The 14910-nt window shown below is 37.9% G+C and overlaps 1 protein-coding gene across 4 annotated transcripts in view; it reads right to left on the bottom strand.

Annotated features, from left to right (window-relative positions):
- POU6F2 (POU class 6 homeobox 2) overlaps window positions 1–14910 on the bottom strand; it is a 306702-nt gene that overhangs the window by 89242 nt on the left and 202550 nt on the right. For all 4 annotated transcript variants that reach the window (XM_079301926.1, XM_079301927.1, XM_079301928.1 and 1 more), the window contains one exon: window positions 3804–4108. In XM_079301926.1, the coding sequence (XP_079158052.1) occupies window positions 3804–4108 (305 nt within the window). The remainder of the gene's footprint in view (window positions 1–3803; window positions 4109–14910) is intronic.

Below are 14910 nucleotides of genomic sequence, written 5' to 3' on the forward strand. Positions count from 1 at the left end.
AGCTACAGTTATTGTAGGCAGACTTCTGTGACAAAAGAGACTCTTCAGGAAAGAGTTCTGAAAACGGTCAGAATAATTTTACAGTAAGAAAATCTCTGGGGGATTTCCTGTTTGTCTGTTCCTATTCACACACAAACAGAACAGTAGAAATCATTGAGAATTCTTCTATTCCTATAGTGTAGCTCTCCCTTTGCAGGTCTGGCTATGTGTACATTCATCTTGTCCATATCTCTAAAATATACAGTGAGTGTCAGCACCAGAAGCTAACCTTTTTTTGGAGCCAGCTAAATGTATTTTGCTGGTAGAAAGTTCCTCATTCTGGTAGTCAAACAGAATAATTATCTACTTAGTACTATGCTCATCAATCAATTGACAAAATGAAAATAAACATCAGACTATGATTATCTTCATGAGGAATTTCACCATTTTAGGAGGGAGGGATGAAAGTCTTCTGTCATCTGCCTGACCCAGCACTTCCTGAAAGAGAGCTCAGCTTTTAAAAATTCTTCTCTGGTTGCTGTCTCTTGCAAATCAACAATGACCCTGGCTCTGCAGTGTTTGGCTTTTACCAGTGTAAATCTGGAGCTTCTTCATTAATGTTAGCAAAAATTTCATGTCCTGAAACCTAAAGGGAGGTTTTACATCTTTCTACATAATCATTAAAAGACCCCATAAAAAGTAGTTTTGTAACTGCAATTTAGCCCACTGAATCATATAAAGAATAGTGATAAAATTAGAGCAGAGTATTACAGAATAATCTGACAAGAATAATTCTGAGACTATTAGCTGGTGTACACTGCACCAGCATTATTAATTTCTGATCAGCTAGCAAAGTACCTCACCAAGGTATACCTAAGCAAGTCACTTTCATTTAATTTGCCTTCTGAAGGACATGACAGCATCTGTACAATTTGAGGTGTAATTGCTGTTATCCTTCAGTTTTTTGAAACAAACACAATCATCCACCTGAATTACTGACTTTCTGTGACAATTTTTTGAGGTTGCATTTTTTTAAACTAATATCTTTCAGACAGATCCTGAATAATGTAAGAGGATAAAGCCCACATGAAAAAAGCCAAGAATTCAGAAATGAAATTTTAGCTGTCAAACTTTAACTTAGTTGTTCTTTATTCCCTTAATATTCTTCAAACAAAATCCATTTCACTCTAGTTCATGAAGAACATTACCCTAGAGGACGTAATACCTCTGACTTTTGTTTTAGGTTGGTTTTTAAGTTGGAGAATTGAACATTTTAAAATCCGTATTCTAAGCAGCTATTACAAGGAACTGCTGCCAAACATGTGCTCCCTCCTTTTGTTTGTTTTTTTTTTTAATTGCCTGTGTGAAAGAAAATAAATTCAGATCCAGCATTTAGAAGGGAAAGACAAATTTCATGGAGGAGATCTTACTACTGCTCAGATTTAGAAAAGTACCCAAACAACCATATAAAAAGTATAACATCAGCTCCTCTGGAAAGATTTCTGCATATAAAAGTATCTCAGAATTTCTGGTAATATTACAAAACATGCTTCAAGTTTTAATTATCTCTAGGGAAGCTTGAGCAGTATTACACTTGCTGTAGAAATGCTGTAGAGATGGCTAGAGTGCCAAAGGAATGACCCTACATGCACTGCTTAAGGTGAGGGCTGAAGTAGTGTGCTCATTTCTGGCTTCTCTTCTGATTATCAGTACACAGCATATTTGTATCTGTGAACAAACTTTGGGATTTAATGGCTATTTAAATGGTGTAGGTCAGAGAGGAAAGACCATTAAAATGACTTATCCCACAATTTATCAGCAAGTTTTTAATGCTGAGTCAGAATTAACATTTAATGACTTCTAATTCCTTCACTGCTGTTCTGGAAGTATCCCAGTGCTGCTGGCTTGGCAGCACTGGCTGAGCTCAGCCCAGGGAAAATGCCAGACCTCTCACACTGGTGTATTTCATTAAGTGAAATCCCAATTCCTAAAACCTTCAAGGCATAGTGTCTGAACCAAAAACACCTCCGAGTACTTGGCTCTCTTCTTTCACTTCTGTTGAGTCTGACACATGCAGACTGCCCTCAAATGGGTAGATGTGAGCATAAAGATACTAAAGAGTGAGATATGCCAAGGTATCTGTGTACAAGCATTGTCATCTACCAGGAAAGTTTTTACTTACTTTTCTTGTACTTCCGAAATGAGAGATGACCCAGAGAAGCTAACAATAGAAAGCACCTGTAGATCACAGATGAGACTGGAAATATTCACATGCATCTGAGATTTACATTGGGACCAAAAACTATGTAAGAGTAAAAACCCCAGATTCAGTGTTCGTACAACCCTCTCGAGATATGTTGTCTGAGATAATCCCACTTCTTTCCTACTCCAACTCTAATTTGTGTGCATTTGCTTTGTTTGAAGAACTTAATTACTTTTGAAACACAATATTTAGCAGGCAGTTTTAGCAAAATATTATGTATACAATGTCTGCATACACTAAAGCTGTACCAAGATAATAAAATGTAACAGAAACTCCCCTGAAAAGATCTGTGTCTCTGTATGTCAATAATCTGCATACAAAAAAGCCCCAAAGCACTCACTAACATGATAGATTGGGCATTAAGTGATGCATATGTACTCCTTAAGACAATACAGAGAAGAAGCTCTAGAAACATTATTCTCTAAGAAAAACTTCAGCAAGCAAGGACACATCTCTTTCAGACTTATAAGTCTATTATCTAAACCCTTTTTAAAAATCCGATTTGATGCAATTTAGCTGAAGCTCAGATTAATGCAGGTTTAACTGGCCACATGCAAGAAAAGCTTTTTGTAAACCAATTCCCTTAATTGTCTAAAAAAGGATTGTTTAATTATTAAGCTAATGCAGTTTTATTTCTGCAGGAAATGGATCCAAATCCATCAGTGTGGATAAAACATTTTAAGTAGTGTCTCAAAATTTAAAGATTTAAGTTGATAGAGACTTTTCTGGTTTCTAAGTGCATTTTCACTGCCTAGTGAATAAGACCCCACTCGCTTCACAGACTCCCCTGGTGTTCAGAATCACACTACTTATGGGTACAGTCAAAGCTGTTCTTGCACAGTGAGAATGTAGCATGACACATGGTGCCAGAACACCCAACTCTAAGAACATAGGATCACTGGACCAGGGCTCTCCTGTTTCTGCCCAGGGCTTCTAAGATAGGCAGAGCATCATAATGGATGTGATAGCTGTTGGCCTATTAAAAAAAACCCATGTCATTGGAGCAAGCATCTATGAATGGCAATAAATGGCATCCTTAGCTTTGGAATCTACATTAAGGCCCTTAGCAGAAGTATTTGATTATTAGCAGGGTAAAAATTAGGACTGTGATTTCAAGAGGAGAGGTAAAGCATCTACCCCTTGCACATGTCCATCAGCAGAAGCTGACAGTCAGGATGGTCTCCTAATGAACAGCTAATATTGTTATCCACATAAGTTGTCATAAAGGGTGACTGTTGGCCAAATGCCTTTTGTGAACATCACATGAATCTGTGGAAAAAAATTAGAGAGTTTTCTATGGGTTTTACAATATGGACTTTAAAAGCAAAAGACATCTACTCTTCAGGAAGCAGCATCCTAGAATCATCATTAGGTAAGCTTTTCTGGTTTATCACCCTTTTAGCTGTTCCAAGCTGAATGCCCATAAGGATTGAGTAATACAATGTGGAATTTCTCAGCTTGTGTGGTCAGAAGGCACAACCTTCACTTGGTTTCCCCTTGCAGTGAGAAAGAATGCACATGCTGGTTTTAGACCTTTAGGGATTTGTAAGTAGCATCCTACCTGCAATGGATTTGGTGAAGTGAGAGGAGATGGAAGGCCATGCCCTGGTGACTGGCTGGGTTTCTGAGGGGAGCTGGAGGACTGTGAGGCTGGAGGTGGTTGGCTCTGGCTCTGGGGCTGTGTTTGGCTCTGCTGTGGTGGTGCTGATGGCTGTGGCTGTGATTGCTGGGTCTGCTGGGTTGGCTGTGGAGTCTGTGCCTGCTGAGCTTGCTGCTGCTGCTGGCTTTGCTGCTGCTGCTGCTGTTGATGCTGGAGCTGCTGAAGATGCTGAAGCTGTTGAAGCTGGGAGTTCAGGGATGAGGTAGCTGTGAAATGAAGAGAGGGAAGGGAGTTATACAAGTTTCAGTATTACCTACTGTGTTGAAAGTATTCTGGATAAAATTCTAGTTCTGTTACTTTGAGGGGCATTCTGCTTAGTGAGGACAGCTGGCCTTAGACTTCAGGATGTGGGAGGAAATTCTTACCATCAATAATAGCATGTGGTTCTGCCTCTATTATTCTGTGGTAAAGAGCCAGATTTCCCTGGGGGCAATGAAGGCAAACTTTTGAAAGGGCTAGAGACCTGCCCACAGGATGGAGCTCAGAGCTGACCAGGATTCTGTGCTCAGACAAGCTTACTAGTGAAGCCATTGGGAATATTATCTGCCTAGAGAGGAGAGGAACAGATTATCACTGTACTTGTAAGTATAGCAAGAACTCATAACATGAACCAATGCTGTTATACAAAGGAGGAGAAAGCCATAGTCATAAAATAAAGGATGCTCTGAAAAGAACTTTGTCATGTCATTATGCAGTAGGTATCAGGAAATAAAACATTCAGCTGTGAAATTTCTTGTGCAATGCCTAGGGAGCAAAATATACCTAATAAAATGTGTGTGTCTCTGAAATAAGAACTGCTCCTTATAATTCACATCTAAAAGCTATAAATTCCTTCTTGTAACTTGCTCTGCTCACTTACTGCTGATAGTGAAGGTCTGTTGTGTTTTGCTAGCATATGCTTCAAATGTGGTGTTTGGAAGTGCGTGGCTCACACCAACCTGCTGGGACAAAGGAGCAAACTTTATATCCCAGAGACACTTTCAAACTGACTAGGACATTCATTAAATTCAGGAAGACTGGAAGTTTTCATAGGGATGTCACTAAGGAAGAACAGCTTTAAGCAGCAGCAAGAGCATCACAGAAGACTGATGCTTTCTGGGATTATGCCCTAAATAAACCACCTTGGTCTCCAGCCATATCCATATTAATCAACATCTTAAGGGCTGAATTAGTTAGCTATAAGATCCCAAGAGAAACAACTTGCAAGGTCATTATGATATTTTTCACTCTGTATACTACTTTGCCAGCACCACCCTAATTTCTATTCACAGAAGCAAAAGTAAACTGAGAATGAATTAAATTTGTTATTTTTAAAATGGCACTCAGATTTCATGGCCAGAAACTCTGTTGAACAAGTTATTTGTGGACTGGCAGATAAAGCCAAGTCATCTCCACTTTCTTTTCATGCCAATATCCTTATTTCAGCTTTATAGATGTCTATGCCCTGAGGCTGAACCGGAGGTCTTGGTACAACTTATGAAATCAATGAGCCATAAACTGGAATAAGAAAAACAAAAAAGAAAATAAAATGGACAAAGATGAGGCAGAAAGAGTAAGCCAGAAAAGGCTTTCAGAAGGAAAAGTGTAAGACTTGATAGGAAGAGCTGTTGGCTTTGCATTCCCAGCTCATAGTTAATCTAAATTTTCTTTCAACAGATGCAGGAATCAAACTAGAAATATGCCTTAACAAGAATTATAGCCATGTATATGTGATTTCAACAAAGAATCCTAATAATACAAAGGAGGACTGATAACACAAATGTATTTCTGTCAAGAAAGTTATTCAAAGAAGTTTTTTGCTTCAACACAAAGCAGAGTGACCATCAGATTAAAAACATGCATGGTATCCGATGCAAAAGAAATGGAGAAGTAAGTGAACACTCCCATCAATTTCCCAATGAGAATTCATACCTAAATACCCCAAAGCCAGCTGGGTAGTGAGTGGAAGTACAGTAAGAAATCTAGACCAGTTATTTCTATTGTGCAGGCCATTTCTTCACCTGTGATAGCTTAGCAGACTGGATGAACCACTGATAACCAGAACCTTCACACTGACCCTTACTGCATTTAGAGATTCCAATATAGAAACAAAGTAAATTACATCCCACAGAAGCATAGCTTCTAATCCACATGGCTCATGGAGAGGGATGAAGCACCATTTTATGTTGTATGTGCACAACTGGACAGGAGGAGACACAACCACCTCTCATCTAGGACTGGAAAAGCTTTGCTTTCAGTACTGCTCAATACTTGAATGTTGGTGGATGCAGGAAGATAGATATCTCTACCATTCACTTTTGTACTGGAAATGAAAACATTCTTGCTGGGGTAGGAGATATTCCCTGAAAGATAATCTGATTAATGAAGTATAGTTACTCCATGGAAAAATTTCTAAGTTTATTGCCAGTAACTGCACAAAATTATTCAAATATTCAACTTCTTGTGTTTTCATGTAATTCCATGTAAATTCATGTAAAACCCTGTCTGAAGCCCATCATCATGCTGAGCTATAAATTGCATTGATGTGGCTTAGAGAGGTATGATTGTTGAACATGGTGTTGCTAAACATGTTCAGCAAGAACAGGAAGAAGGACAGTCAGAACAGAAAAGGTGTTCTGAAAGCCACACAGTAGGTGTACAGTGAAGGTGGATTTAGGGCTCTGGATCATGCCTGCAGTCTGGTGTTCATGCTGCCCGACTGCACTGCCTCTCACAGTGTGTGTACTATCCACAGCAGGGGTTGTGTCATATTATTGTTTGCAATCAAACCCAATCCAACTCCCAGAGCTTGCTTGCATAGCTCATCCATTATAAATCGTATACCTGTCTAGCATTTGTCACTTTCTGCAGAGCTTGGAGCCTGATGGAATTTCAGGTGGTACAACAGTGCTATGTCTGCATGTATAAAAGATAACATGCACTGCCTACCTCACAGGAATCTTTTTTATGACTTACTGGCTAACAGCTGGATAAAATTTTGACATATTTTAGTGAAAAGTGCTACTTTCACAATTGCATTCAAGAATTAAAAAGGCTTGCAAAGAATTGCAGAAAGTTCTTTAGTTAACAAGGTCAACATAAAGTACATCACTTTAAAAGAGAGACTTAATATGTATGCAAGCTATGAAAATCTGTGAGGAAAATCCACAAAAGCTGCATGACATTTCAACTCTCCCTAAAAAAATACATGTCGAACATATACTAGGTATCCAAGTAAATATAACTAATATCTATGAAGAGACAATGGCTCCAGGGGTTTTAAAACCTATGGTTCAAGAAAATTCTTGCTTGGTGTGATGTTGTGGCAGACTTCCTGTGAGATCATCCCACAGTTTATGATACTACTTTAAGCAGATTATACTTATAGAATCAAAGCATTTACAGTAGAATAAGAGACATTAAGTTAAGTGGTAGAAATCAATGGTCAAGAGGCAGTGAAAGCAAACTTTCTGTCCTCCTAGGCCATCTACTGCAATACTATTTACAGATCTCAAGCTACTTTGTGGACTAGAGATAGTTATGACCTAAAGTAAACACTCCTCCTTGACTTTCTTTGGGGGATACCTTAGGCATTGTGTTGCCATGCATTTACAATATTCACACAAAATGTGTCATTTCATATTCTATTCCTCTGCTGGTTACCTGCACAGGAAACTGAAATGAAATGAAAATGCCCTTCTGCCAAGTAGAGTGTTACAATGGGGAAAATTCACCTCTGAGGCAACCATGCTGAAAGAAGCAGTCTGATCCATGACAGGGGGATGACTGAAGCTTTGTCATCGTGGGCAAACTGAAGAGGCTCTGTCTTCATTCCCAAGCCTGATTAACAGAAAATAGTAGCAATTGTCTGCTGCCTCTGGCTAACGTATTGTGACATAAGTAGGGGAATATCCCTGGTTATACTTCAGGTTAAAACATACATTTTAAAGTTTAATCACGATTCTCTAAAAAGCAAGGAACATAAGTGTGCCCACAGATATTTATATAATAAAAACAATTTAAAATTAGGACTCCTTTTTCACCTTTCCTTCACAATATAAACTCAGATTCTTAAGACCTCTACAGTGCTTGGCAGAAGTTCAGATTAATATTCAGGGATTCAAATTGTATCTAGAATCTGCTCTTGTGGATAAGCTTCACATAATGTCTGATTTATTTTATTAATGTTTTGTGGATGTTTGTTTCTGTGTAAAGAGGAAGAAGGGGTAGAAGGAATAAGAAACAATTTTAGCTTGCAAACATTTGTGCCACTCTAGCTTCTCTCCTCCTGTTTATGTAATTGCAAAGTTGTTCTTCAGTGCCTTGATACAATGTACAATGGACTAAAAAGATGAAAATCATACATTAAACCTTTTCCTATTTGACTGAGCACAGAACTTGACTCCTGCCATTTCAAGGGCTTAATGCCTTTTTCCACTTCCCCAGTAATGGAGAATGGATTTGCATTGCCTTAAACTGAAAAGTGTAACTAACTTAAGCATCTGGGCTTGCGTTTGAGCTGACACGGCTCGCTTTTTTTTCCACCCTGTTGTTTCTCTTCTAATGAGGTTTATGCCTTTCTTTTCTTTGAGACAGATTTCTAAAGATTGAATACACGCACTGAACAATCTAATGCGAGCATGCATTTGCATTCTCTCCCTCCTGGGTAATGAGCACTGGGTTAGCCAAATACCCGTGTTTTTCCATATGCTCACATTTTCTTTTTGAGAGCAAAATGTGACTTCTTTTAAATATGCTAGCATCCTCTTTGTGCAAAAAAAAAAAAAAAAAAAAAAAAAAAAAAAAAAAAAAAAAAATCCCTGGAGGGTTGGACTTGTGGCTGAAGAGATTAGTAATGGGATACAGAGCATATTACTTCTAAGTCACTGGTTCAAATTCAGCCTAGGTCAATGTATGGAACAAAAGTCATTGCACTTTAATGGTGCTTTTGCATGTTTTCTACCATACAGAAGATGCTTTAAATGTATAGAAGTCATATTCACACACATATATCCACAGAGAGCCTGGCTGCCTTGGAAGAAGTTTGCCACACAGTCAAGGCCTCGCAACAAAAATTGATGGTCTCAAAACATCTAATGAGGAAGATCAAAAAGACTATGGTCTTGAATGGCATCAATTGACATCTTTATTTGCACTTTCAGCAGAGAGGCTAAGAATGGAAAGAGTATACCTTGTTCCTAAAGGTGATCCCTCAAGGTTACAGCTGCAAAACACAGAATGGGGTTATGGGGAGAAACTTGTATTGCCAATAGTCCTCTGCACCATTTCTGCAGAGAAACACAGGGCTTCACTTTCTAGTGTTGTCATATCCAGCATCGCTCATGAGCACTAAATTCACTTTAAAGAATGTAGGCAATAAAAAGGAAGTATTAAGAAGAAAACCATCATAATTTATATGGTGCCTGTGGTGTCTCTACATTTTGATGAATACCGGAGCTTCCCTGAAAAATGATCCACTGCATTAAATAAATCTGATTTTTTTTTTCCTTATCAAACTTTAAAATGTACAAAAATCCACTAAAATCTTAAGAAAAAAAAAAAAAAAAAAGGAAACATTTCTAGGGTGGAGAGCTTGACTAAGTATCAGGACAAATATGTTTAGAATAATTCCCATTTTAAGATAATCTAGGGGCTATTTTCCTCTAGTTTATGACAACATTCTGTGAGTAAAGTTCCCTGAGCATACTGTAAAAATTGCATTAACCTATTTAAAATGCCCAAAGGCAAGAACAAGCTGAAGAAATTAGACTTTAATGAGCCATTTGCTTTTTCAGTTCAAATGAGACCTTAGGTCTCATATTGTACAAATGGTTGAAACATTAACAGGAGTCAGGGTATCATCAAGACACAGGGGATCAATCAGGATGTCTTGTCTTGGGATTCTCATTCAGAGACAGGCAATTTAGCATAGTATGACAACACCATAAGTGTTTGAATGCCAAAGTCTGTGTGTCAAACAAGTAATCTAGATATGGTAAATTCCTAAATTTTATCAGCCAATTTTTTTTTTTTTTTTTTTGTGAAAACATGACTCACAGACTGGGGGTAGGATCTTACGATTAAGTCCTTATGTCTAAGAACAGAATAGAAAATCAATTTGATTGGCATGATATTCCTACAGAGTGGATTTCCAGACCATATTGACCCCATAATGATGTTCCTGTGGACCAGATTTTAAGATAACCCCCAAACTTGTGGGAAAAATTCTTCAGTACTCCTTAGCAAGAAGCTAATTGACAGTGAAAAGATTATAATTTAAAGGCCATCAGGACCCAATGTAAGATTTCACAGCTGAAGGGATATGACAAGGAATGGATGAATGACACAAAAAATTAACTTTGAAACAATTGCCTGCTGATTCAGAGAACAATGACCATGATTTATAATGGATATAAGACAAAATCTGGGCATTTTCTGCACATACAACCTTTAATGAGAAGAACTGCATCTTATTTATGCTCCCCGTTACTCTTTCAGATGCTCTAACACTGATGGGAACCATAATTTCAATGGTACTTATGCAGACTAAGTGTTTGACATACTCAGAGTAGCAGTACTTGTAGAAAAAGAAGTGCAGCATCATACAGCCCCAGAAGCCTTGGAAGAGGTTGTGCAAAATCCTGTCCTACATTTCAGAGAGTCACAGGTCCCCAGTCCACCAGGTATTCTGCCATTTCTCCTGACAGTGTGCCTCTATAAGGCCTTGGGACAAAGTCTCGCCAAGAGGAGCTTGTTGAAGTGCTTGGTGGCTTCAGAGTGATTTTGCATTCTTTCCTTCAAATAAATAAATCTGCAGTTACATCTTCTGTAATTGTTTATGTTAAATGGCTCTTTGGACAAAGAAATATATATCCAGTTATAGCTATAGCAATGGTTCTTTGAAGATTGGGAATTACAAGAAGTGTCTCCAAAGAATCTTTGAAGTGCGTGATGTTTCCTTAAATAAAAGTGAAATTACTGTAAGTGAAATGCAACAGGTATTTTGTACATGTGTGTGTTTGTGTTGGGTTTTTTAAATAATGCAATCAAATAGCAGATCAAAATGTTTGTGGTTTAAAAGAGTCTGTAGGCCAAGTTTGTGAAAAGAATGGAACAGGATAATGTCACATTCTCCCATCTTCAAATTGTGGGAACAATACAGACTACAGAGTCCAGCTGGTGACTTGGTATGAGTGTTTGCTTTCATGTCTCAGATGCTCATTGTAGCCATGTTTCCATCAATTTTCACTTCCAGTCTTTTCCAAAAGAAAACTGCTTGAAACTCTGTTTTCTATTAAGAACTCTAAGAGTCTTTTTGTGTATGAATTCCAGCCAAAGAAGTTAGCTAACAGCAGTGGGAAGAGGCTATGAAATGACTCAGAAAACAGCAACTCTATAAGGAGAAAGGGGGCAAAAAATGCAGCACAGCCCACTTCTTCTCTTTACAATCAATAAAACTACAACAGCAAGTACAAGAACCAGGTGCAAAAATGGCAGTTCTACCTTGTTCCACACAAATTCTTTGCTGGAGCAGTGGCTTGAGCTTCAATCCTGGTAACAGGCCCTGTTTTTCTCAATATAGCCTTGAACTTCTGCTTTTACCAAGACATGAAAAATTAGAAATAGCAGTAATAGGGTAAAAAAGACGGGAGAGAATACAAAGCAAAACAAAACATGTCTGCAATGCTCCCAGTCCCTGTGTAGGGATTGAACACCACTCCTCACCAGTTAGGACACAAATGCAGTACCATGTTGAATGTGGTATTCCTCACCAGGCACAGAAGAATAAAAATGGACTGAAAAGCTTTGTCTGACTCACAAAGAGCATTGCTTTAATAGCTGTTGTCAGAAACTATCTCGAGCACAGGCTGTGCCAGGTGTTGTACAATTACTATGTGAGCAGAAGATAGAGGTGTTCTTTCTTTAGATGAGGGATCAGTGTTTCTCTAGACTATGCAACTACCTCCACACGAGAAATTATAGAAGAGCTGAAAAGTGAACCTTAATTTGGTCATCTGTCATACCACAAGCTATTCCTGAATATATGTGCCACCAGCAGGGTACCTGCTGTTTGCCTACTGTTGACTCACAGTAACTCTATTTTGCTGTCTTTAAGAATCTTCCATTATTTTTATTATAAGCCATGCATAATTAGAACATTGCATATAGTTATGTGCATTTCAAAACATACCATAATACATGTAGCTGTTTTCTTTTTGTAATATTTAAGCTGACTGCAGGTCAGTTTGAAGCAATCTGCCTGTAGTATTTGGGTACAGACAGACTTATATTTGGCACAGATGGACTGACTGCTCAGTTTTAGTCTGCAGTAAAATAAGAGTGGCTGAATGTGAGATTTCTTTCCTGTCTCTACAGTTCATCAGCCAAACATCTTGATGCTTCAGATGCTACTCCTAGTTTGGCTGTGCTTGGCATCTGTCACCTTTGTGCAGCAACAGATAATTAGCTGCTCTTTGGGTGCTTATGTGCTCCAATCTACCAATTTCCTGCTCACTGGTGAAATAAACAATTGGTTATTCACATACTGCTGCATACTCAACTGCTCATCAATAAAGAACTTGGGTGGGAGATTTAAGGGGAAGATTTTATGGTCAATCCTCATTGTCAGGGTGTGAAGCCAGTCACACTTCTGTTAGGATGAGCCCCAAGCACAGCTGAAGAGAAGAACTGGGGAGTCCAGAAAAGCAGCTGCATTGCGCTACCCAGTCAATGCACTGTACACTTCATGGCTTCCAAAACCACATGCTCTTTGATAATTTGTATATTTTTGTACACTGAAAAGTAGCAGTTAATAGAAGTCCTTTAAGCAAACTCCATCTAGATCTTACTTTGGCTCTTAAGTAGCTTCTTCAAGGTTAATTATTTTTAATTTGAAAGGAGCACACAGCCATTAATAAAATAACTTCTACTAAAATAATGTATTTATTTACATGAAGCCAGAGTCTCCAGTTATGGATGAGAACAAAATCTAAAGGATGTAAAGGAAGAATTTTAACTGGCAAAAAATATACTCAAAAATGATTGACTATTTATATACACATATTCAGTCTGAGCAGAATATTGGCACCCTTTTGATGCAGTAACTAACTAATACCTTATTACCCTGATCAATGAAAATACTTGTTTTCCCAGAGAAGCTAATATAGGAAAAGCAGAGTTTAGTTGCTAATCTGTGATTTTCTGAAAAAACTAACAAGAGGCTAGTCTTTGCCTTCCTTAAGGCAATGCTGCCCTAATTTTATTATTCAGAATAATAAAATACTTCAAATAAGAGTTTGTGACTCATCAGCTGTGTTAGCTATACCAAATCTCAATGATACTACAAAACAATACCAATGCATTGAGGTTGTTATACATATTAAATACACCTGCTATTAATGGCATCCTTTTAAGAATTCTAGAAGAATCCTCCAGAATTTGCTCCAAAAATATAGAAAATTCATAAAAGAATACATCATAACAGGTATATTTTATTCATCCTATAAAATCATACTGGCAGTGATGTATCCGGGTTGTGTAAGTTTCCAAAAAACAACTATAATTTTCTTTCAAAATTTTCTTCTGTTATATTTCACCTTTTCATATAATAAAAAAGCTACTTTAACCTGTAGAGAATTAAGAAAATTTTGATGGTCATGAAAATACTGGTCATAATGTGAAATTGATTGCTAATGTATAGCCATAGATAATGACATTTGGGATGGAGGGCAGGAGGAGAGAATCTGCTGTTCACAAATTCCCTTGTTTTTGAAATTAGTGGATTTCCATCCTCTTGCAAAAGTCCACTGACTAGTGTAGGTAGAAATACTACACCATTACTGGGCAAACATCATTATTCTATTTACTGCACTAACTCCAATGTCAATTAAATGGAGAGGAGCTTTTTTCAAAAAAGTGTATTTTAATGAAAAGCCTGGACCATTCAACAGTGCAAAACAAAGAAATGCATGTCAGTGCTGATATAAGATCTAGCTTTTTTGCTTAAATTAACTTCTAATTTGAAACGTTAGTGGAAAAAGCACTGAGCAAGTAGGATGAACTTTCTGTCATGGCAACCCTGAGAAAAAAGTTGGCACAGTTAGTGCACATGGAAATCTGAAACCACTACTTTAGATTTGTTTTGCCAAGTTTTAACTAAGAAGATACAAAGACTGTTCCTTTCATTTTCAGTGCCAGGGATTTTGTCTTTACTCTGTTGATTTTAATAGCTCGCTCAGAAGCTTGGAAATGAATGTTTCTTCCATCATCAATTTAAAACCTTTCCATTTGCCAACTATGAATGTTTATTCTACTGTGTGTTTTCAATGAAGCCAAAATGAATATGGGTCTCTCTGATTTTCCATCCAAGTGCCAGGAAGCATGGGGCAAACTATTTTCCCATCTGCATCCTTGAGGCAGAGCCAGGTCCAGCATCACATGCCCACAACACTACTCCTTTTTTCTATCCCACAGTCTTCAAAAATATGGCCAGTTCTGGACTCATGTTTGTCTAAAGTGTGCCTGGAAGGACCAGCTCTACAGGGGTCCTCCAGCCTTCTATAAGTTATGGCAGGTCCTATGGCCACCATCTCCAGTGTTTGACTTCTGTTTTTCTCACGCAGAACCTTCTCTTTGTGCACATATGGCCCCAACAGCTTCTCTTTTCTACCAGCTGGTAGAGAAGAGACATTCCACATTTGCTTTTTTATAGCTTATGGGATTTGTATGGCACTCCAGCAATCCTCACCCTTGAACAGGGAACTGAAACAAATGCAAATCTGGCTAAATATTGTTGTCAGAAAATAATATTATACATGTGATCGTGAAAAAAAGCTGTGCAGAAGTTGTGTAAATTCCTGCCTTTATTTTTCAGTAACCTATAGGAATGGATTTTTCAGTCATTAGAGCTTTTGAGAACTGTACCAGGAAATAGCTAAAAAGATAAAACCCAAAAGTGAAGGCTAGTGTTCTGTAAGCAATCATCCAGTGAAAAAGATTTCATTAAGATGTTTGCAGCATACACTGGTGA

The sequence above is a fragment of the Erithacus rubecula genome (genome assembly GCF_903797595.1).
Source record: "Erithacus rubecula genome assembly, chromosome: 3".
NCBI classification, from domain to species: Eukaryota; Metazoa; Chordata; class Aves; order Passeriformes; family Muscicapidae; genus Erithacus; species Erithacus rubecula.